Source organism: Girardinichthys multiradiatus, chromosome 17, assembly GCF_021462225.1.
Source record: "Girardinichthys multiradiatus isolate DD_20200921_A chromosome 17, DD_fGirMul_XY1, whole genome shotgun sequence".
Lineage (NCBI taxonomy): Eukaryota > Metazoa > Chordata > Actinopteri > Cyprinodontiformes > Goodeidae > Girardinichthys > Girardinichthys multiradiatus.
The window spans coordinates 156,863-178,600 of NC_061809.1; the positions used below are offsets into that span (position 1 = coordinate 156,863).

A 21,738-nucleotide genomic window follows, 5' to 3' on the forward strand; every position below is an offset into this window, starting at 1 on the left:
GAAGTTGTCGTCTTTGGACCGGAGTCTTTAAAAAAGAAACTGCTTAGTCAATCACTTAACCTGGATGGCATTAAATTGACCTCTGATAATAAAGTAAAAAACCTTGGGGTTATTTTTGACTAGGGCATGTCATTTAAATCCCATATTAAACAGGTTTCTAGGATTTCCTTCTTTCATCTCCAGAACATTGCCAAAATTAGAAATATCCTGTCCAGGAGTGACGCTGAAAAACTAGTCCATGCATTTGTTTCTTCAAGGCTGGACTATTGTAATTCTTTACTATCAGGATGTCCACAAAATGCAGTTAAAAGCCTTCAGCTGATTCAAAATGCTGCAGCAAGAGTTCTGATGAAAATTAAAAAGAGAGATCATATTTCTCCTATTTTAGCTTCCCTTCATTGGCTCCCTGTTAAATCCAGAATAGAATTTAAAATTCTCCTCCTCACATATAAAGCCCTTAATGATCTAGCTCCATCATACATCAGAGATCTGATTGGTCCATATGTTCCTAACACTTTGTTCTCAGACTGCAGGTTTACTGGTGGTTCCTAGAGTCTCTAGAAGTAGAATGGGAGGCAGATCCTTTAGTTATCAGGCTCCTCTCCTGTGGAACCAGCTCCCAGTTTTAGTCCGTGAGGCAGACACCCTGTCTACTTTTAAGGCTAGGCTTAAAACTTTCCTTTTTGATAAAGCTTATAGTTAGAGTGGCTTAGATTATCAGGGAGGGAGCCTTCCTCCCTCCTTGTTGGTTGGAGTAAGGGGGAGTCAGGTTTAGCCTAAAGCGGCTCAGTTATGGTTGAGGTCCAAACACACCCTCCATTTCTGCTACCTGTATGACCCCTTCTCTTTTCCGTTGGTTATAATCAGTCTGACAGAGAGAGGTATCCCGATCCTTGTGGTTTTTAGTATAACAATGACCATCAGTGGGACCCTTTGTGGGGTTCCTTGAGACGACATTTTTGTAAATAAGCGCCGTTTAACTAAATAATCTGAACTGAAACTAACTGTGTAGTTATGCTGCTATAGGCTTAGGCTGCTAATGACAACTTGTACCCTCTACATTCTCACACTACTCTCCAATTTTGCATTATTTGCTGTTATTTCAGCTTTTAACTTTATGTTATCTCTCTTTTCTCTTCATAGAAGCTACACCTGGTCTGTGTATACCTGTGACACCTTTCTGGAGAGGGGCATCGTCCAAGCTTCTGCTGGCAACAACTTAATGCTCACCTTCTACAGATGATCCACATGGCCCTGTCTTTCAGTGTTTAACCCTTTCTCTCTCCTAGACATGGCTACTGACTGAGCTTCTACTGTAACTAACTCTATGTTCTCTCTTTCAGACTAACATTAAAAACTGGCTCAGAGTTTATCTGTTCTTTCTTTCTAGGTGAAATGACTAAAGGAGCTACATCTATTAACATTTACTTTTCCTTCCCATAGAAAGTACTCCTGGATCAGTGCTTCTTTGTTGTTTTTGTGTCTCTGCTCTGTTCTCTCAAACCCCCAGTCGGTCGTGGCAGATGGCCGCTCACACTGAGCCTGGTTCTGGTTCTGGTTCTGCTGGAGGTTTCTTCCTGTTAAAAGGGAGTTTTTCCTCTCCACTGTCGCTACATGCATGCTCAGTATGAGGGATTGCTGCAAAGTCAACACCAGTGACTGTCCACTGTCTCTACATGCTCCTCCAGGAGGAGTGAATGCTGCAAGTCAATGACTGGATGCAATCTGCTGGGTTTCCTTAGATAGAAAAACTTTTTATCCAATTTGAATAAATAACTGAATCTGACTGAACTGTTCAATGATTATTATTAATTGGAATGTATGAACTTGACTTTTGTGAAGAGCCTTGAGACACCATGTGTTGTGAATTGGGGCTATATAAATAAAACTGAATTGTACTGAATTGAATGACTGAATGCTTTAACAAAAGTATTATTTTATAGGTTTGCACATTTATGCAACCAGGTTTTTTATGTTTTTTTTTAGAATCGTTTAGGATAAATGTTGCAATATTTTTGGGAAAGTCTGAATAAAAAGATCAATGTTTGTGGTAGCCTAAGGAGAATCCTGTAAGAGGATTTCTGAAAAGGCGATTTGTTAACTAAAAGGTTGTTTGTCGTCATTAAATCCTTCTGATGTAACATGACTTTTCATTTTTCACCCAAACTGCCTCTTTTGATTTATATCCCACTAATGCCGAAGCACACAGGGCCAGAGGCAGCAGCCAAACATGACAGGATAACTGTGTTGCTCTTGGATAAAGTACACAACCCACCTCAAGCTCCAAGACATTTTATTTCAGCTTCATTCATCATGACAAAATGTAGCATTTGCTACTTTCTTGGTAATAATAAAAAAATAAATCCTGTTGAGACAACGGTATAATGGACTGGTGTGGCTGAAGAATCCTTAGTGGATCTGGCGACATGCTGCAAGTGATCCCACACATGTACAGAGATGAGACAAAGGAAAGCTGGAGAAATGTGGGTCACCGTGAGCTCTAGGGCATACCAGCAAACATCTCTTTGATTTCTGTGATACTGATAAGGGCAGACTTTAGTGCCAAACCCAAACACTCCTGTCCTAACAGATAATGATCTATCTTCAGGCAATTTATCCAATGGTGGGAATGTGTAAAAGGGTGGGTAAATGGAAAAAAATTTTCTCCTTTTCTATAGTATATATGAAGATCAAATTGACAAGTATTTGGCTTGATACTGTAACTGGAGAAATATCTGAACAGACTAGTTTGGACCTGAACTTTGATGGCACTTTAAGGAAGAGCCAGACATCAGGAAATGATGCAAATTTATTGTAACATAAAGTCCTCTTAGGTCTTTCAGGTATACATGCTGATTTTCATGCACTCCCAGTTTGAATGGCGCCTGTATATAGGGATAAAGTGTGTGGAATCTACAATGTTCAACCGGGTTGAGACATCCTATTTTCTTTAGTAATGATGTCACTTACTTGTACTGTTTTTGTTTTTTGTTTCATAGATGGATCAATTGACCATCTATGAAAGATTTTTTGATTAGATTACCCAAATTAATTACTGCACTGAGTAATAAATCAATACCTTACATGGCCCTTCCAACCATGTTCAGAACTGAAGAAGCCTTTTAGATCTGAGGCAAAGTCTAATCAATAAACATGAGAAAAAAACAAGTTGCCTTCTACTTAAGCACTTAGGATCCATGACTTGACAGGACATGACAGACTACACCAGCAATCTAAATTAATTCAGTCTGTGAATATTGGGGCCACTCAAAACTGAATATAGATCATTGAACTTTCCACCCAAGATGGTTCGCTAGTCATTAATTGTGGGAAACAATCAACTTTGTGGCTATCCTAAAACACACTTCATTTTGCTTAAATCCTATTGGGTTAGGTCATGGGCTAAAACATATTTTTAGATATCGCAACATAAGTACAAAGATCAGAAACAGTGTGACAGCAGTTTACATAACACAACAAAATCTGAAATTACTTTAAAGCCATTTACTCTGATACTTTGTCAAAACCTTTTGCCTATCTCAGTCTTAGCAGTCACTGCTACGTTTATCTCCATAAACGTAGCAGTGGAGATATTTCTGATTGAGTAGGTGTAGCCCAAAACCCAAAATTCAGAGCAGAGAACACCATTGCATTCCAACTGGTTGGTCAATGAAAATAGTGTAAATCTTGTGGCACATAGGGCGGTGGAAACAGAAATGACCCTGAAACAGTAATTTGCCAGCTTGTATGCTGATACTGTAGAAGGGACTAAAGAGACTTCATTTAAGTTGGAGATCTTGCTGTATTACACCTGTTGTGGCTTCAAGTTGCAAACCTCATCTCATGCATTTTCAATCTCAAGCAGATATGTCTTTTTCAACATCTGACCCAATGTATGGCTGAGTATGAAAAGCAAGACTTAGGGTGTAGAATTGCTGGGTTTTGTTTAACTCAACACACTTTGTGTCTTTTCTTTGTTAAGAAGTAGTTTCAAAGAAAATTCTTAACGGTGAGGTCACCAAAAAATTGTTAATATGTCAATGAAGCTAGCTAAACATAACACTTAATCACCTTTATTACCTTTGGTAATAAACAAGTAAAAAAGCATTTGTCACATTTTCTGTGAAAACGTGCCTAAATGACAACAGGAAGAACAACACAAGTCATTTAGAACCACAACATTTTAAACATGTTCTGTTAGTATTGAATTAAATTGTGTTGCTGCTTTATCAGTGTTAGTGTGAAAGTTGTCATTTCTAACATGACTCACAACAGAACAAACAGGACAGCGTCAGTTGTTAAGGAAAAATCAATGACTTTTAGAATGTTTTACATTCTACACTTATAAAAGAAAACATATCGGTAAAATCCTATGCATAGACACAAAACACAGACTTATATATTCATTTATGCTAACCGTCTACTTTCTAAACTTACATTTGTAAATATGTTTTTTGACAACTTCAATAGAAAAGTTGAACTTCACTTCTTTCTCTTGTGCATTCCATAAAAATTGTAATGATAACGTTGAAACTGTAACTATAATGTACACTGGCTGACAACAAAAATTGTGGAAAAGAAATGAAAGTGCATGTTAAAAGCCAAAACCACAATCCACAAACTCCAAAACGTTTTGTGAATAGAGTTGAAACAAGTCATCCCATGACTTGAATGACTCGATCCCAAAAAATCCTCCAGCCTAAACCTTGGACTTGATGTTTATCTCAATTCTTGTAACTTCATATGGAGAAGCAGTCATCTGTTTCATAGGAATAGTTTTTGCAGTCACACAACATGCCGGTGTTTACATAAAGTGTGAAGACTGAAGAAAGCGAGGAAGAAAAAATAACAGAAGGACATAAGTCTGAAACTCCACACCAAAGAAAATTAAACCCAGCTAACCACGGTGGAGCAACGTCCATGGATGCATTTCTCAATTAAAAAAGGAATTAACTGTTGGCATATCGAGCAACAAGCAGATGCAGTTTCCCAAGTGATAATGAAATCAGCTGGTGTAAAGAGCGAGAAAAATATCCAACAAAAAATTTAAATGTGAACAGCAGAAGAAAGAGTCCAGGGGGTCTGATAATTAATCTTTACTTGCAAAGTTTGAACATCTTTTGAGAGGAAATAAGTAACAGTTCATGAATGCTGATACATTGCTTTAAAAGGAATCACAAGATGGTGGATATCTACATTTCCAGCTTTGAAGACACTGATTATTTAAGGCCCTGCTGATAATGTTTTTTTGCTGAGCGATTAGCTAACGTTAGCATGTTTGCTATTTTATTATGACTATTTGTTAATATAGCTCTCAACATATTTCACTCAAGTTCCAGTTAATTGTGTGCAAACAAAACTTAAGGAAAAAGCTGTTCTCCTTGTTTTATAAACTTTTCTTTGAACATCATACAATTTTGTGACACTGTATGTGTCTCAGTTGCTCCCTGTGTATCTCCTTGATCCACAGCTGTCCTGGAAAAAACAAACGTTTGGGATATTGTTTTGTATCACAAGAGTAAAATAATATGGATGGCCCTGAATACAAGCTGGACACATTTGTGCCACATGGATCATTAGGAAGACAGTTGACAAAATCACAGGCAATACACCAACCCCAGGTTCCAGGAGCTGACTTCAGTCAGGGACTTCAATAGCAGTCATTTAAAAATACCTTGATCAGGACGCTGAACTACTACTATAGATCAGTTTTGGACATCCCTAATAGAAAGAAAAGCCTGGATGATGCATCCACACATAACTAGACATCCCAGCCAAGATGTGGACCTGGGTTCTTTACGAATTTTGCTCAGCCTGGATGAGTAATAAATGGGCCTAGGCTCATAACATTGTTTTTGTATTGTGGAGTAATTGCGTTGAGTAAACACAACCAGTATCTGCAAAACCAGTATGGTATTCCATGTGATTCTTAGCTATAGGTACCTAGAGGGTATTGAGAAAATTTGTGAAAATTGTGAAACTTATCTAGAACCCATATGGATCCCAATATTTACCCAGAGTTTTCATGCATCAAACCTACACTCACCGGTCACTTTATTAGGTACACCTCTCCAACTGCTCGTTAACGCCAATGTCTAATCAGCCAATCATATGGCAGCAACTCAATGCATTTAGGTATGTAGACATGGTCAAGACAATCTGCTGCAGTTCAAACTGAGCATCAGAAAGGGGAAAAAAGGTGATTTAAGTGACTTTGAATGTGGCATGGTTGTTGGTGCCAGACGGGCTGGTCTGAGTATTTCAGAAACTGCTGATCTACTGGGATTTTCACGCACTACCATCTCTAGGGTTTATAGAGAATGGTCCGAAAAAGAGAAAATATCCAGCGAGCAGCAGTTCTGTAGGCGCAAATGCTCACCAAAATTGGACAATTGAAAAAAAACGTTGTCTAGTCTGATGAGAGCAATTTCTACTGCGACATTCTGATGGTAGGGTCAGAATTTGGCGTCAACAACATGAAAGCATGGATCCATCTTGCCCTAGTGGTGGTGGTGGTGTAATGGTGTGGGGGATATTTTCTTGGCACACTTTGGGCCCCTTAGTACAAATTGAGCATCGTGTCAACGCCACAGCCTACCTGAGTATTGTTGCTGACCATGTCCATCCCTTTATGACCACAGTGGACCCATCTTCTGATGGTTACTTCCAGCAGGATAACGCACCATGTCATAAAGCACGAATCATCTCAGACTGGTTTCTTGAACATGACAATGAGTTCACTGGACTCAAATGACCTCCACAGTCACCAGATCTCAATCCAATAGAGCACCTTTGGTATGTGGTGGAACGGGAGATTCTCATCATGGATGCAGCCGACAAGTCTGCAGCATCTGTGTGATGCTATCATTTCAATATGTACCAAACTCTCTGAGGAATGTTTCCAGTACCTTGTTGAATCTATGCCACGAAGGATCAAAGGCAAAAGGGGTCCAACCCGGTACTGGGAAGGTGTACCTAATAAAGTGGCCAGTGAGTGTATATAGAGAATAACATAGGACCATTACGTAACTTGACAATACCATTTGCTGTCCAATTTTCACAGCAAAGGAGAAATTAACAGCTTAAACTAGTGGAAACCTTAATAGTTTAAGGATGAAAATGTTTGGTGGTGGAAATACAAATTTCAAATTTCTTTAAGCATAACAGTAACAACTGACATAAATTGACTTTTTTCGGTGCTTGCAGTTAGGAGTCAAATTTCCCACTGAAATACACAGCTTTGAAATTAATGCTGACTTTTCATAAAAGGCCGTCTTTATGCCCATATGCACATTAATACAAAAAATAAATATTCCTCCATGTTTTACCAGAATTTTCCTCATGTTTCTATGTAATGCAGGCATCACAGTCACAAATTACCATGGACATTTACAATCAACTTTTTTTCACTGAGAACTTGTCATTTGAGAGTCAATGGCCCATTTTTATGCATAGTAATAAGCTTTATGTGTAGTTCTGAGTCAACACTGAATTATTGTTACATTAAATGGACTCAGATATCCTGAGCCAAGAAAGAAAATTGTAAGGTTTCCAGTTAAAAGCAGCTGTATATAAATACAGTTCTGTGAAAAAGTATTTGCCCCGTTACAGTTTTTGCTTTTTTGCCAGCCTTTTAGTTGCCAGTGTTTTAGACCATCCAGCAAATGTTTATATCAAAGATCAACTTAAAAATGCAAAGGCAAATTTTCAGGGATGATTTCATTTATTATTTCCCTCTCTACAAAATCCTGGCCCCATGTGAAAAAGTAATTCCACCTATGGTAGTATCTTGAACGTACTGTTTTCAGCACGTTTTTTTGGAAAGTAGAATTTAGTTTCACTAGTTACACCCAGTTCCGATTACTTCCCAAACCTGCCTTATCAAGAAAGCATTTAAAACGAAACCACCTGACATTGCAAGGTAAGCTACAAGATCTCAAAAAGCAATACATCATCCCCCGATGAGAACAGATGACAATCTCACTGACGTATATCAGTCTGGAAGTGTTACAAAAGCCCTTCTATGGCTTTGCAACTCTAGTGCATCATTGTAGAGCCAATATCTACCAATGGATAAAACATGGAACAGCCATGAAATTTACCAGAAGTTGCCAGATAACCAAAATTACTCCAAGAATGCATCAACGACTCATTCAGGAAGTCACAAAAGAACCCAAAACAACATCTAAAACACTGCAGGTCTCATTTAATTCTATTAAGTTCTGTGTTCGTAATTCTACACTAAGAAATAAAGACTGGGCAAAAACAGCATCCACGGGAGAGTTGCAAGGCCAGAATCCCTGTAAAGAAAGGACAACCTCCATAGCCAAAAAGCCTTTTGGTGATTCCCAAGACTTTTGGGAAAACATTTTGTTTTTGGTCAGGACAGTGATCCAAAAGACCAGCAAGTCCACTTCTAAATGGCTTTTTTTCTTTTAAAAAATATGGGTTTTGGAGCAACCTAGGGAACGGCCGGTCTTAAATCTGATTGAGATGTTGCCTAATGACCTCACATAGGTTGTTCATGCTCAAGAACCTTATAAAAAAAATGTCTATATTTAAAAGACTCAGTGCTAGTTATTGCAAAAGCTTGATGGCAGTTGTTTCCATCAAGAGTGACACAGCAGTTATTAGGTTAATGGGGTCTTTACTTACTCCACTAAAAGGTTGTAGCCTAGCTGGTTTGGATAGCTTTTTCCATTAATAAAATCATCATTTGAAAACTACATAATGTATTTATTCATATACAACTTCGGGATGTCTTTGTCTAATATCAAATACACCTTTTCCACTGGCTTGTTTTAGCCGGAGCGGCTCTGCACCGGTAGCTGTTGTGTTTTCACTGACCCGCCGATGGCTGAAGCTATGGTGGCTGAAACCCCGCCTCCAGCCATGAGTGCAGCGCGCTGTGCTGCTGTTAACGGTACTGTGTTACATTGTTACATTAATCTGTGTGAAATAATAAAAAATAAATAGAAAATAAAAACATAAATAAACTAAATACTAATGACGTTTGTATTAATGTAAATGTAAGAATGTCCTATTTGTTTTTTATGCCTAAAATGATCCACTAGGATGATTATCTGGACCACAGCCCAGCCAGAAGTTCTAAAATAAGGCTCAGGGGTTCTGATGTGCGGTGGGCATGGCAAGAGAAGTAGAGAAGAGAGACGCTGCTGTCTAGACTGGTAAAGCTCTAAAGTTAGCCTGAAGTTACAATTTTGAGCTTTATGAAGAAGTTTTTGTCTTATAAATGGCAATAACAAGGACAAGAACTTAAAAGTGCAAAACCGTGGACTTTTGACCTTTGAAGTTAGTTTTAGGTTGGATGTTACATATTCGTGCCCCACAGATTCAGCGGACTCATCCGATGCAAGCAGTCTGATTACGGGCAGCTGCTCTCTGCCTGCTCCCTCCTCCTGCAGACGCTGGTTCGTCAATAAATGTCCGAACCAAACACGTTGTTTTATTGTGGTTTTGGGGGAAATGTTTGTGCCTCTGAACAGCTGATTTTATGTGTGATCAGCTGATTTAGGATGTTATTAAATACAACGCTCTGCCTGCGTGTAATTTGGAAAGCTGATATATCCCTTTTATTTTCTGTCAGCCTTCAGGCATGGTTTATGATCTGTAAATGGTAAAATAACATGTATGACCTGCTCTGGCCACTGCGGTCCTTAATATTATACTTGCTTTTGAGTTCTATTAACTTTTCCTTGCATTGTCTCAACAAAACGTTTCTCATTTCTCCTGGTCCGATGGCCAATCAGTGAACAGCAGTCTGTTCACGTCACATGTACTCAGGAGCAGGGACCAAAAAAGTAGATACCTGTACGGAAAAAACAGTAATGGAAACGCTCGCAAAGCGAGCCAAGTGGACTCGAGTAGGACCAAATCGAGCCAGTGAAAAAGGGGCAAACGTTTCCCTAATGATCTACAACATTTGCATTACAAAAAAGCTAAAACAAAAAGAACATTTAAAATGTTCCATGAGGTGAAAGATTAACATGAACAGACAAAACTATGATTTTATCCACAGCACATGCCGGACACTGTAGACTAATAACAGTAAAAGTCCACCAACTCAGCTCATCAGTCAGGTGTGAAAATATCCCTATTGGCCCAATTTAAAGAGCCCTCCTATGTTTCTATGATCTCTGTGATCCATGCAGGAACGATTCTCTGACATAACAGGGACATTTCCATATGAACTCTGAATATAAATCAGATTTCAGACATAATTTAAATTCTACTCTGTGCATTTCAGACAAAGTCCCCAACCCAAAGTGGACAACTACTTTACAGAACTACTATACATCAAATGGACTTTTTTCCACATTGAAAAACATAAGACTGTGAGTACAGTGTTGTGCAGGAGGTGCTTTTCCCTCACTATGTCATGTGAGTGGGGTCTGTGAGGGTGTGTCCCACTGTCCTACTTCCATTTTTCAGAATTCCCTCATTGGAAACATGGTCCAATGTCATAACTGGTGTTTTGGGGACGCTAATATCTGAGTCGTCAGCCTGAGGCTCTAAGAACACCACTCTTTTTCCATTGGCACGCCTTTGTCCCGACTCTACCTCTCTAGGGTCTGAACAGAGAATGATGGCCCGTGCACCACAGCCTCTGGAGCCACCACCTCGGCTTTCTCGACACTGACAGGGAGTGAGGTAGAGATAAAGGAGGACCAGTATGATGCTTATCACACAGGAAGCAAGGGTGGTAAACGCTGTGTTGAAATGTTCGCCGCTGCTGCGACGAGCCAAGCTTGTGGTGGAGGAAATGGTTGAGTTTCCGACCATCACTCTGGCCTCCGGAGATTCCTCCACATCATAGTAGCGTCCCCGTGCCACCACACACTCATATATGCCAGAGTCTTCCATTAGAGCTCCTTGGAATTCAAGGGTGCCATTGGGAAGAACTGACAGATGAGAACTTGGATCACTTGCTGTTGAATTCACTGCTGTTTTTGGGGTAACCCAGAAGACTATCAATCCTTCCTGTACAGGCAATTTTAACCCAGGACAGGGCACTCTTAGCCATTCACCAGGCTCTACTTGATAGTTTTGTGCCACAAGGGGTACATCCGACAAACCTCCATGTGTACACCTTACTTCTCGAACTGCAGTGCCTCTACATTGGTATTCCCCTTGGAAGTCCACCAGAGGACGATACTGTTTCCATAGCCAGTATTCAAGCAAGGCAATCAATGCACAGTCACAGAGCAAAGGGTTTTCCTGTAAATATATTACTGCATGGCGGCTGACAGACAGCAAGCTCTGGATAGGTAACTTGGACAGCCTGTTGTGTGACAGGTCCAGGAAGGTCAGGTTACGCGGTCCTCCAGGGTCTTCAAAGAGTCCCAGAGGGAAAGTGGTTAGGCTGTTTACAGAAAGGTAGAGTCTCTGTAGGCTATTGACATCACTAAAGGCTCCTGGCATTATTTGGGCAATCTGGTTTCCAATCAGCAGCAGCTCTTTCAGTTCTGTCAGCCCAGTGAAGATGGATGAGTTCAGGACTCTCAATTGATTAGATGAAAGGTCCAGGTGGAGGAGATGTGGTGTCAAAATGAAGGCGGCCACCTCGATTTGGCTTATGGAGTTCCAGCTGAGAACCAGTGTGGTGAGCCAGTGAAACGGTTGTGAAACCCAGTCTACATGCACAACTCTCAGGGCATTGTGGCTCAGGTCCAGCCTCGTGGCATAGCTAGGAAGACCAAAGGGTAATGCGGACAGATTGCTCCCACTGCAGGAAATTATATCACTGGCACAAAGGCAGTGTGGTGGGCAAGGGGCCACTGTGGGAATGAAGCCAAGACACAGAAGGAGCAGCATGGCTTCAACAGCAGGGTTGCAACAGCTGCCTCCAACATTGGTCCTGCCTAAAAGCTGTGAGGCAACAGCATGCATACTGGATACCCCTGGGATGGAACTCAGGTTACCGTCTCACTTGGTGCACACAGGTCAGGTTTACAAGTCTCCGATAACACACTGCACACCTGAGAAATGGAAAGTAACAAGGAAAAAAGGACAGAAGATTTAGATGGATTGTCTTCTCCCTTTTACTCCACATAATCCTGTATTGTCCTATTAACATTCTGAGTAATCTCAGTGCAGAAAGTAAAGATACAAAAACACATAACAATAACAAAAACACAATAGGACTGTGTGAGCCAAAAGGCATATGATTCTAAAAATACACAGTTAATCCACAGCTCTGATGGTGGCTGGGATCGCCAACACAAGTGTTACCCGATCCATGTTTGTGATCCACCTCACTAGTTTTCTGCCTATACATCCACAATACCATTACTTTATGCTTTAGCTGAAAACATATTTTTATAATATTGCAGTTTTATTTTCACAAATTTCTTATTTTCAGACTGACTCCACTTGTTCTTGACATATTTTTCCATTTGAATGCATGTTTCTATTCAAATTATCAACCAATACCCTACGTGGCAGGTAAAAATATGGACATTTGATTATGCTGTAATGAAATTGAATTTAACATAGTAGGCATAAATAAAGATGAATCAACAATTAAGTTGTGCATTCAACAGTGACAGTCTTGTGACCTTTGCTTTACCCATCATATAAAAACACCAGGAAAAGCCATCAAGTAAGCAAACAAATGTACATAAACATATATATATATATATATATATATATATATATACAGTACTGTACAAAAGTTTTATGCAGGTGTGAAAAAATGCTGTAAACAAAGATTGCTTTCAGAAACATAAATGATGATTGTTTATTTTTATCAATTTACAAAATGCTAAGTGAGTGAACCCAAACATGCAGACAAAGTCATTAGGAACTATCTTCAGTGTAAAGAAGAACAAGACTTGCTGGAAGTGATGGTCTGGTCCCACAGAGCCCTGATCTCAACATCATCAGTGTGTCTGGGATTACATGAAGAGACAGAAGGATGTGAGGAAGCCTCCATCCACAGAAGATCTGTGGTTAGTTCTTCAAGATGTCTGGAACAACCTACCATCCGAGTTCCTTCAAAAACTGTGTGCAAGTGGACCTAGAACTGATGCTGTTTTGAAGGCAAACGGTCACACAAAATATGGATTTGATTTAGATTTCTCTTTTGTTCATTCACTGCATTTTGTTGATTGATGAAAATAATTGATTAACACTTCCATCTTTGAAAGCATTCTTTGTTTACAGGACACCTGACTTTTGCACAGTTTTATATATATACACTGCTGAAAAAAATAAATGGAACACTTAAACAACATAATATAACTCCAAGTAAATGAAACCTGTGAAATCAAACTGTCCACTTAGGAAGCAACACTGATTGACAATCAATTTCACATCTTGTTGTTCAAATGGAAAAGACAACAGGGGGAAATCTTTGGTGATTAGCAAGACACTCAATAAAGGAGTGGTTCTGCAGGTGGGGACCACAGACCACTTCTCAGTACCTATGCTTTCTGGCTGATGTTTTGGTCACTTTTGAATGTTGGTGGTGCTTTCACACTCGTGGTAGCATGAGACGGACTCTACAACCCACACAAGTGGCTCAGGTAGTGCAGCTCATCCAGGATGGCACATCAATGCCAGCTGTGGCAAGAAGGTTTGCTGTGTCTGTCAGCGTAGTGTCCAGAGCCTGAAGGCGCTACCAGGAGATAGGCCAGTACACCAGGAGACGTGGAGGAGGCCGTAGGAGGGCAACAACCCAGCAGCAGGACCACTACCTCCGCCTTTGTGCAAGGAGGAACAGGAGGAGCATTGCCAGAGCCCTGCAAAATGACCTCCAGCAGACCACAAATGTGCATGTGTCTGCACAAACGGTTAGAAACCGACTCCATGAGGATGGTATGAGGGCCTGACGTCCACAAATGAGGGTTGTTCTCACAGCCCAACAGCATGCAGGATGCTTGGCATTTGCTAGAGAACACCAGGATTGGCAAATATGCCACTGGTGCCCTGTGGTCTTCACAGATGAAAGCAGGTTCACACTGAACACATGTGACAGACGTGACAGAGTCTGGAGACACTGTAGAGAGAGATCTGCTGCCTGCAACATCCTTCAGCATGACCGGTTTGGCAGTGGGTCAGTAATGGTGTGGGGTGGTATTTCTTTCCATGTGCTCGCCAGAGGTAGCCTGACTGCCATTAGGTACTGAGATGAGATCCTCAGACCCCTTGTGAGACCATATGCTGGTCCGGTTGGCCCTGGGTTCCTCCTAATGCAAGACAATGCTAGACCTCATGTGGCTGGAGTGTGTCAGCAGTTCCTGCAAGATGAAGACATTGAAGCTATGGACTGGCCCGCCCGTTCCCCAGACCTGAATCTGATTGAGCACATCTGGGACATCATGTCTTGCTCCATCCACCAACGTCACGTTGCACCACAGACTGTCCAGGAGTTGGTGGATGCTTTAGTCCAGGTCTGGGAGGAGATCCCTCAGGAGACCATCCACCGTCTCATCAGGAGCATGTCCAGGTGTTGTAGGGAGGTCATACAGACACGTGGAGGTCACACACAATACTGAGCCTCATTGTGACTTGTTTTAAGGACATTACATCAAAGTTGGATCCGCCTCTAGTGTGTTTTTCCACTTTAATTTTGTGTATGACTCCAAATCCAGGCCTCCATTGGTTAATAAATTTGATTTCCATTGATGATTTTGTGTGATTTTGTTGTCAGAACATTCAACTTTGTACAGAACAAAGTATTCAATGAGAATATTTCATTCATTCAGATCTAGGATGTTATTTGAGTGTTCCCTTTATTTTTTTGAGCACTGCATATATATATATATACACTGCCAATTTTGCAGGTTTTCCCTCTTGCAAAGCATGCAGAAGTCTTAAACTTTTATCATAGGTACTCTTCAACTGTGACTGACAGAATCTAAAACAAAAATCAAGAAAATCACATATATGTGATTTTTAAGTAATTCATTTGCATTTTATTGCATGACATAAGTATTTGATCAGCTAACAACCAGTAAGAATCCAGGCTCTCACAGGCCTGTTAGTTCTTCTTTAAGAAGCCGTCCTGTTCTCCAATCATTACCTGTATTAACTGCACCTGTTTAAACATGTTATCTGTATAAAAGACACCTGTCCACACACTCAGTCAAACAAGCTCCAACCTCTCCACAATGGCCAAGACCAGAGAGCTGTATAAGAACATCAGGGATACAATTGCAGACCTGCACAAGGCTGGGATGGGCTACAGGAAAACACCCAAGTAGCTTGGTGAGAAGGCAGCAACTGTTGGCGCAATTAAAAGAAAATGGAAGAAGTTCAAGATGACGGTCAATCTCTCTTGGTCTGGGGTTCCATGCAAGATCTCACCTTGTGGGGCATCAATGATCATGAAGCTATTGAGGGATCAGCCCAGAACTACACGGCAGGACCTAGTCAATGACCTGAAGAGAGCTGGGACCACATTCTCAAAGAACACCATTAGTAACACACTACACCACCATGGATTAAAGTCCTACAGTAAACGCAAGGTCTGCCTGCTCAAGTCAGCGCATGTCCAGGCTCGTCAAGTTTGCCAGTGACCATCTGGATGATCCAGATGAGGAATGGGAGGTCATGTGGTCTGATGAGATAAAAATATTGTTTTTTGGTCTAAACTCCACTTGCCGTGTTTGGAGGAAAAAGAAGCATGAGTACAACCCCAAGACCACCATCCCTACCATGAATCATGGAGGTGGAACTAAGGAGTGGGTACGTAAGAAGCATCTCAAGGTCCTGGAGTGGCTTAGCTAGTTTCCAGACCTGAACCCAATCAAAAATGCTTGGAAGGAGCTGAAAGTCCATATTGCCCAGTAACAGCTCCGAAACCTGAAGGATCTGGAGAAGATCTGTCTGAAGGAGTGGTGCATAATGTCTGATATCGGTAATTGAAAACAAAGGTTTATGTACCTAATATTAACTTTTGTTTTCTAATGTATCAAATACTTATTCGTAATGGTTTATTTGTCATATGCAGGTTAACACACAGTCAACAAAGGGAATGAAATGCTTGAGATAAGAAAACACAAGCAATATGCTAATACAATGTCAGAAATGTGGTTTGGTGCAGTATTATTTTCCAGAATTCTGTAGTCTGACAGTTTGTGGATAATAACTGTCTTTAAGTCTTTCTGTCATGCAATAAAATTAAAATTATTACTTAAAAATCACACAATGTGTGATGTTCTGGATTTTTGTTTTAATTCAATTGAGTCAGTCAGTCATCTTTTATACCGCTTCTTCCATAGCGGGTCGCGGATTAATTAAATTAAATTCAATTCCAATTAATTCTAACTATTGAACAATGCAGTCAGATACAGTTATTTATTCAAATTGGTTAAAAAGTTTTTCTATCTAAGGAAACCCAGCAGATTGCATCGAGTCTGCATGCCTCATACTGCATACTCAGTATGAGGGATTGCTGCAAAGTCAACGCCAGTGACTGTCCACTGTCTCTACATGCTCATCCAGGAGGGCTGACTGCTACAAGTCTCTGACTCAATGCAATCTGCTGGGTTTCCTTAGATAGAAAAACTTTTTATCAAATTTAAATAAATAACTCAATCTGACTGCACTGTTCAATGGTTAGGATTAATTGGAATATATGAACCTGACTGTTGTGAAGAACCTTGAGACGACATTTGTTGTGAATTGGAGCTATTTAAGTAAACTGAATTGAATTGAGTCAGTGACTTGTAGCAGTCACTCTTCCTGGATGAGCATGTAGACAGTGGACAGTCACTGCCGTTGACTTTGCAGCAGTCCCTCATATACTGAGCATGCATGCAATTAATATTTCATCATTCACAGTTGAAGAATACCTATGATAAAAATTAAAGACTTTGACATGCGTTGCAAGTGGAAAAACCTGCAAAATCGGCAGTGTATGAAATACTTGCTCTCCCCACTGTAAATTAGTTAAATTTCTAAAATTATTTTGTGAATCTAGTTTGTCATCCCATGTTAGATATCAATGAAAATGTTTGTAATTAAGGTGTAAAACATTTCCGAAACGTTTTTTAATCTATTCTATCAAAGTAGTATATCCTGACGTCCACAGTATAGAACAGCAGCATTTAATGACAACAACTGCCTGTGGATGAAGAAGCTTAGCTAGCTAGCCAGTCTGTCTTCAGCATTCGCGTTACCACTAAACTAGCTTACACTGGATACAAACTTACGTTTTTCTTACCTTAAAACAGAAACTTCTCAATTACAAGTCTTATGACAGTTCTTTATAATTGTTAGCATATTAATTTTAAATTAAATCTTTATAAACACATGAGCATTTCTGTTAGCTACTGGACAGAAGAAGTAAAAATAGCTAACAGTCGACTAAATCAATATTAAACATTCATTTTAATAAAACGTTTAGGTAGTTTTTTTTTAACCAAAATATAGTAGCAGATGTTTTGAACAATTATTCTACAAACTAATATACTTGATAAAATTGTAATCATTTTATTGACTTGTATTTGTCGGAATTCTGGGAGTTTCTTTCTGTTTTACCTGCTACTAACCCCATCCAACCTCTAGATGGCACCAGACGCACAGTAGGAGCTAAGTCCACAGAAGTCCACTGACTCTGATGGTAAACTTCACCCTTGTGCCTTTTTCTCCCGCAGATTCAATCCAGCCGAGAGAAATTATGATGTGGGAGACCAAGGACTCCTCGCAATAAAACTGGCCCTGGAGGAGTGGCGCCATTGGCTGGAGGGTGCTGAACACCCATTTGTGGTATGGACACATCATAAAAACCTAGGCTACCTTCAAGCAGCCAAACGCATTAACCCTCACCAGTCTCGTTGGTCCCTTTTCTTTTCACGTTCGATCTCATACAGACCTGGTTCCAAAAATACCAAGCCCGACGCCCTCTCTCGACAGTTCTCCCCGAACGACTCTGACAAGGAGCCTGCTCCCATCCTACCACAAAGTTGTGTTGTTGGAGCCCTCACGTGGGATGTGGAACCTTGTGGAACCTCAGAGATGAACCAGATCCCGGAACTGGACCCCCAAATCGGACTTAAGTCCCTTTAACTATCAGTTCCGCCTGATCCACTGGTTACATTCATCCAAGTTCTCTGCCCATCCTGGTTCTAGTCGAACCATCACCCTCATCTTCAGAAGGTTTTGGTGGCCGTCCCTTCATAGGGACGTTAAAGAGTATGTACAAGCCTGTACTATCTGTGCTAGAAAAAAGTCCTCTAACCAACCAACCGCAGGACTGTTGCACCCCCTTTGTGTTCCTAAGCGGCCCTGGTCACATATAGCCCTCGACTTTGTCACCGGACTTCCCACTTCAAGAGGTATGACCACCATATTCACTATTATCGACCATTTCTCTAAGACCTGTCATTTCATTCCCCTCAGAAAACTACCCTCTGCCCTTCAGACAGCTCAACGTCTGGTGAAGCATGTTTTCAGACTCCATGGATTACCTCTGGAGATACTCTCAGACCGTGGACCTAAGTTCACAGCTAAGGTTTGAAAACAATTCTGCTTAGCATTGGGAGCTAAAGTATCTCTAATCTCAGGATATCACCCACAGTCCAATGGCCAAACGGAGAGGATGAATCAAGAACTGGAATCCATCCTCCGTTGTTTAGCATCAACCAACCCCACAGACTGGAGTCAATTCCTGCCATAGGTCGAGTACGCTCATAATTCTCACATTTCTGCTGCCACAGGTTTCTCCCCTTTCAAAACTTCTCTGGGCTACCAACCACCATTGTTTTCTGTGGACGAGAAAGAGATCTCTGTCACTTCTGTACGTCATCACTTCCGTAGATGCAAACACATCTGGACAGCCACCGCACAAGCCCTTCAACGCACCGCAAAACAGAACAAGAGGTATGCTGAGAGGAAAGGGGTCCCAGCTCCCCAGTACCAGCCTGGTCAGAAGGTTTGGCTCTCATCACATGACATCCCTCCAAGAAACTCACCCCCAGGTTCATTGGCCCGTATGAGATTGAGGCAGTTATCAGTCCTTCAGCTGTCCGCCTGAAGCTTACTTCGAGTCTCCGCATTTATCCAACGTTCCACGTTTCTCAGATCAAACCTGTCATCACAAGTTCTTCTTGCCCTCTGGCCGAAACCCTTCCACCCACCCGGGATGGATTGGGGCACCCAGTCTATGCGGTCCGACGGATTGTGGACTCACATCGGCGGGGTCACGGTTGGCAGTATCTCATCGACTGGGAGGGCTATGATCCTGAGGACCGCACCTGGGTGCCCCGGTCTTTTATCTGGGCCCATCTCTCATCTCTGATTATCTCTCCTCCCTTCCTTCCACTCCTGCCAGGCGGCAGCTGTTGAGGGGGGAGTACAGTCGGAGTTCTGGAAGTTTCTTTCTGTTTTACCTGCTACTAACCCCATCCAACATCTAGATAGCACCAGATGCACGGTAGGAGCTGAGTCCACAGGTATTCTCCATCAGCCTCATCAGGAGAGGAGCTTAAGAACCCAACGTTGCCAAGACTCCGGCGCCTGAGTGTTAACCTGCAGTGGTAACTCTAGCTGGACAAGACAGATCTCCTTGTGATTCTTTTCTGAATACTTACCTTCTCGTGTCCTTCTTCCCAGGTTACCTCCAGTTCCAAGCTTCTTATCCAGTCTGCGTATGCAGAAAATCCAGACTCTGTCTCCGCAAAAGAACTTCACAGATTATCTTCTCAGTTGGCTGCATTCAGGTTTCAAGTCTCCTCTCGCTACCTGTGAACAAACCTGGCTCACCCTCCACCATGCTTCCCCCAAGATCATCCACCTGGTGCCACCTCCATCTCAAGAGCAAGTAAAACAGAATTACCTGGACCTTTCACTTACCCGACACACTCCAGGAGTATCCATCATCTACCTTCTCCTCCCCCCTGGCGGATCTCCTAATCACCCTCTGTAAGCATAACATATCAAGATCAACAACCCAGAATTTTACCTGTCACTTACCATTGATCCCCTCTCCACACAGCGGCGAGTTCCAGTTTCTCCAGCAATCGAAATATTTCTTAATAAACTTGTTTAAACTTTTCCTGTTTTCCTGTGTATTTCTGCATGAGGGTCAAAGCAGCTAGAAAAACAATGACAGTATTAGTAAAATTCATTTTCATAATGCTGTGGTTGCAACATCTATAAATAGTTGACTGATTTGGAAAAGCCATTATGAAGCATGGAAACGTCAAGACTGTAAAACATTAGTCATGATACATGAATCATTTTTTTGTGTGTATTACAGTTATTCACACTGATTAAACAAACTCAGAATGTAACCAATTAAACTGGCATAACAAATTAAATGCATTAGATTTTTATCAATATTTTTGAGTAGTAGTTATATAAGTTTTACAACAAAAACAAAGCAACTGTTTTTGGGGATTTGTTTCCCACAAAAGCTGTTAACATTAGTAGAATGTAACCATTACTGCAGTCCATTTTCAAATTAATTTGTTGGATTACATTTTAATGGCTAATATTTAATACCCTCAAAGTTCTTGTTTTACAGTGTAATAGGCTGCAACATCTTTAACAGGCAGATTAGTTCACACTGTGTTATCCTAAACTTTACATTTTGCACTGAACAAAACACGATTCCAAATAATATTTTTTTCATCCCCACAAGAAAAACATTATGCTTTTCCACATGATGATTATAAAAATAATAATAATAATTATTATTATTATATTAACTGCAGGCAATAAGAAATTTACGGCTTTACTAAAATGAGATTAATGCAAAAACAAAACAAATTACGAGCAGTTGGCTTGAATATGTTTTTAACCCTATCGTTAGTATGAATTAGGCTACTCTCTTTTTTCTTGTTCTAACTATTCCTCTGTGGAAAAATTGTACGAGTTTCGAGCAGCCTAAACCAAACGCATTACATAAAAACAATTCACCTTCCCGTCCACACTGTTGCCTTTTCCAATCCTCCCCGTCTGCCCTCCAATGCCGACACTCGGCCGTTCCTAAATCCTAAAATCATGCAGGGAACTTGGATCTCAATGGAGCGAAGCGTGTTGCTTCCTGCCGCTCGGATGTTCCGCTCTGACTCTAGGTGAAAACCGTGGCTGAGCGGCTCACCTACAGGTCGTACGACATGTAAAATATGAGGGAGGGAGGGGTCGTCCTATCCTGGCAGTAAACACGGAACTCACACAGCGACCGATGCACTGAGGACCCGAGAGAGGAAGATGCCGAGAGGAAGAGAGATGTAGAAGAGCAGGTGAGGTAGGTGTAGAGAGCAACATCAGCACCACAAACTGAGAATGTTCAATACATGTGTTGTTTGTTGGGGAAAAAGTCAGTAAATGCATGAGAAGCATCCAAATAATTCGCTATATGTGTGTTTAATTAATAAGCACAATAAATGTCCACAGAACTGATTAGCAGATTTCACATGAATTGTATGGTAATACAACTGACAAACCCAGATGGAACAACTCATCCTTTTGTGGTGAACACTGGCCTTAGAACCCACCTATACACTGATTGGGAATGACGTTATTACCACTGACAGGTAAGGTGAATAACAATGATTGTATATGCAGGCACCAACTGAACAATTGTCATCAGATGTGATGGTAGATGTAGGAAAAATGGCCAAGCTCAACAGTAAGCAAATTTAAAGGTTACTAAATTACTCTCCAGCTCTTGTTGGGTCCGGTCTGTGGAGTTCAGTATCTATCAAACACTATCAAATCAGGAAACACTTAAAAGTTGCAGGACACCGGCCCTCAAGGACTGGA

General features: G+C 40.9%; 1 protein-coding gene across 1 annotated transcript; it reads right to left on the bottom strand.

Annotated features, from left to right (window-relative positions):
- Nucleotides 1-6,894: 6,894 nt before the first annotated feature.
- LOC124882824 (amphoterin-induced protein 2-like) lies at nt 6,895-21,010 on the bottom strand. Its single transcript, XM_047389405.1, has 2 exons — nt 20,890-21,010; nt 6,895-11,999 (listed from the first exon to the last, which is right to left on the bottom strand). The coding sequence occupies exon 2, from the start codon at nt 11,908-11,910 to the stop codon at nt 10,393-10,395; it is 1,518 nt and encodes a 505-aa protein (XP_047245361.1). The 5' UTR covers nt 11,911-11,999; nt 20,890-21,010; the 3' UTR covers nt 6,895-10,392.
- Nucleotides 21,011-21,738: the final 728 nt, after the last annotated feature.

Coding starts and splice junctions, on each gene's coding strand:
- LOC124882824 (XM_047389405.1), bottom strand. CDS start 11,910: ATGCATGCTGTTGCCTCACAGCTTTTAGGCAGGACCAATGTTGGAGGC.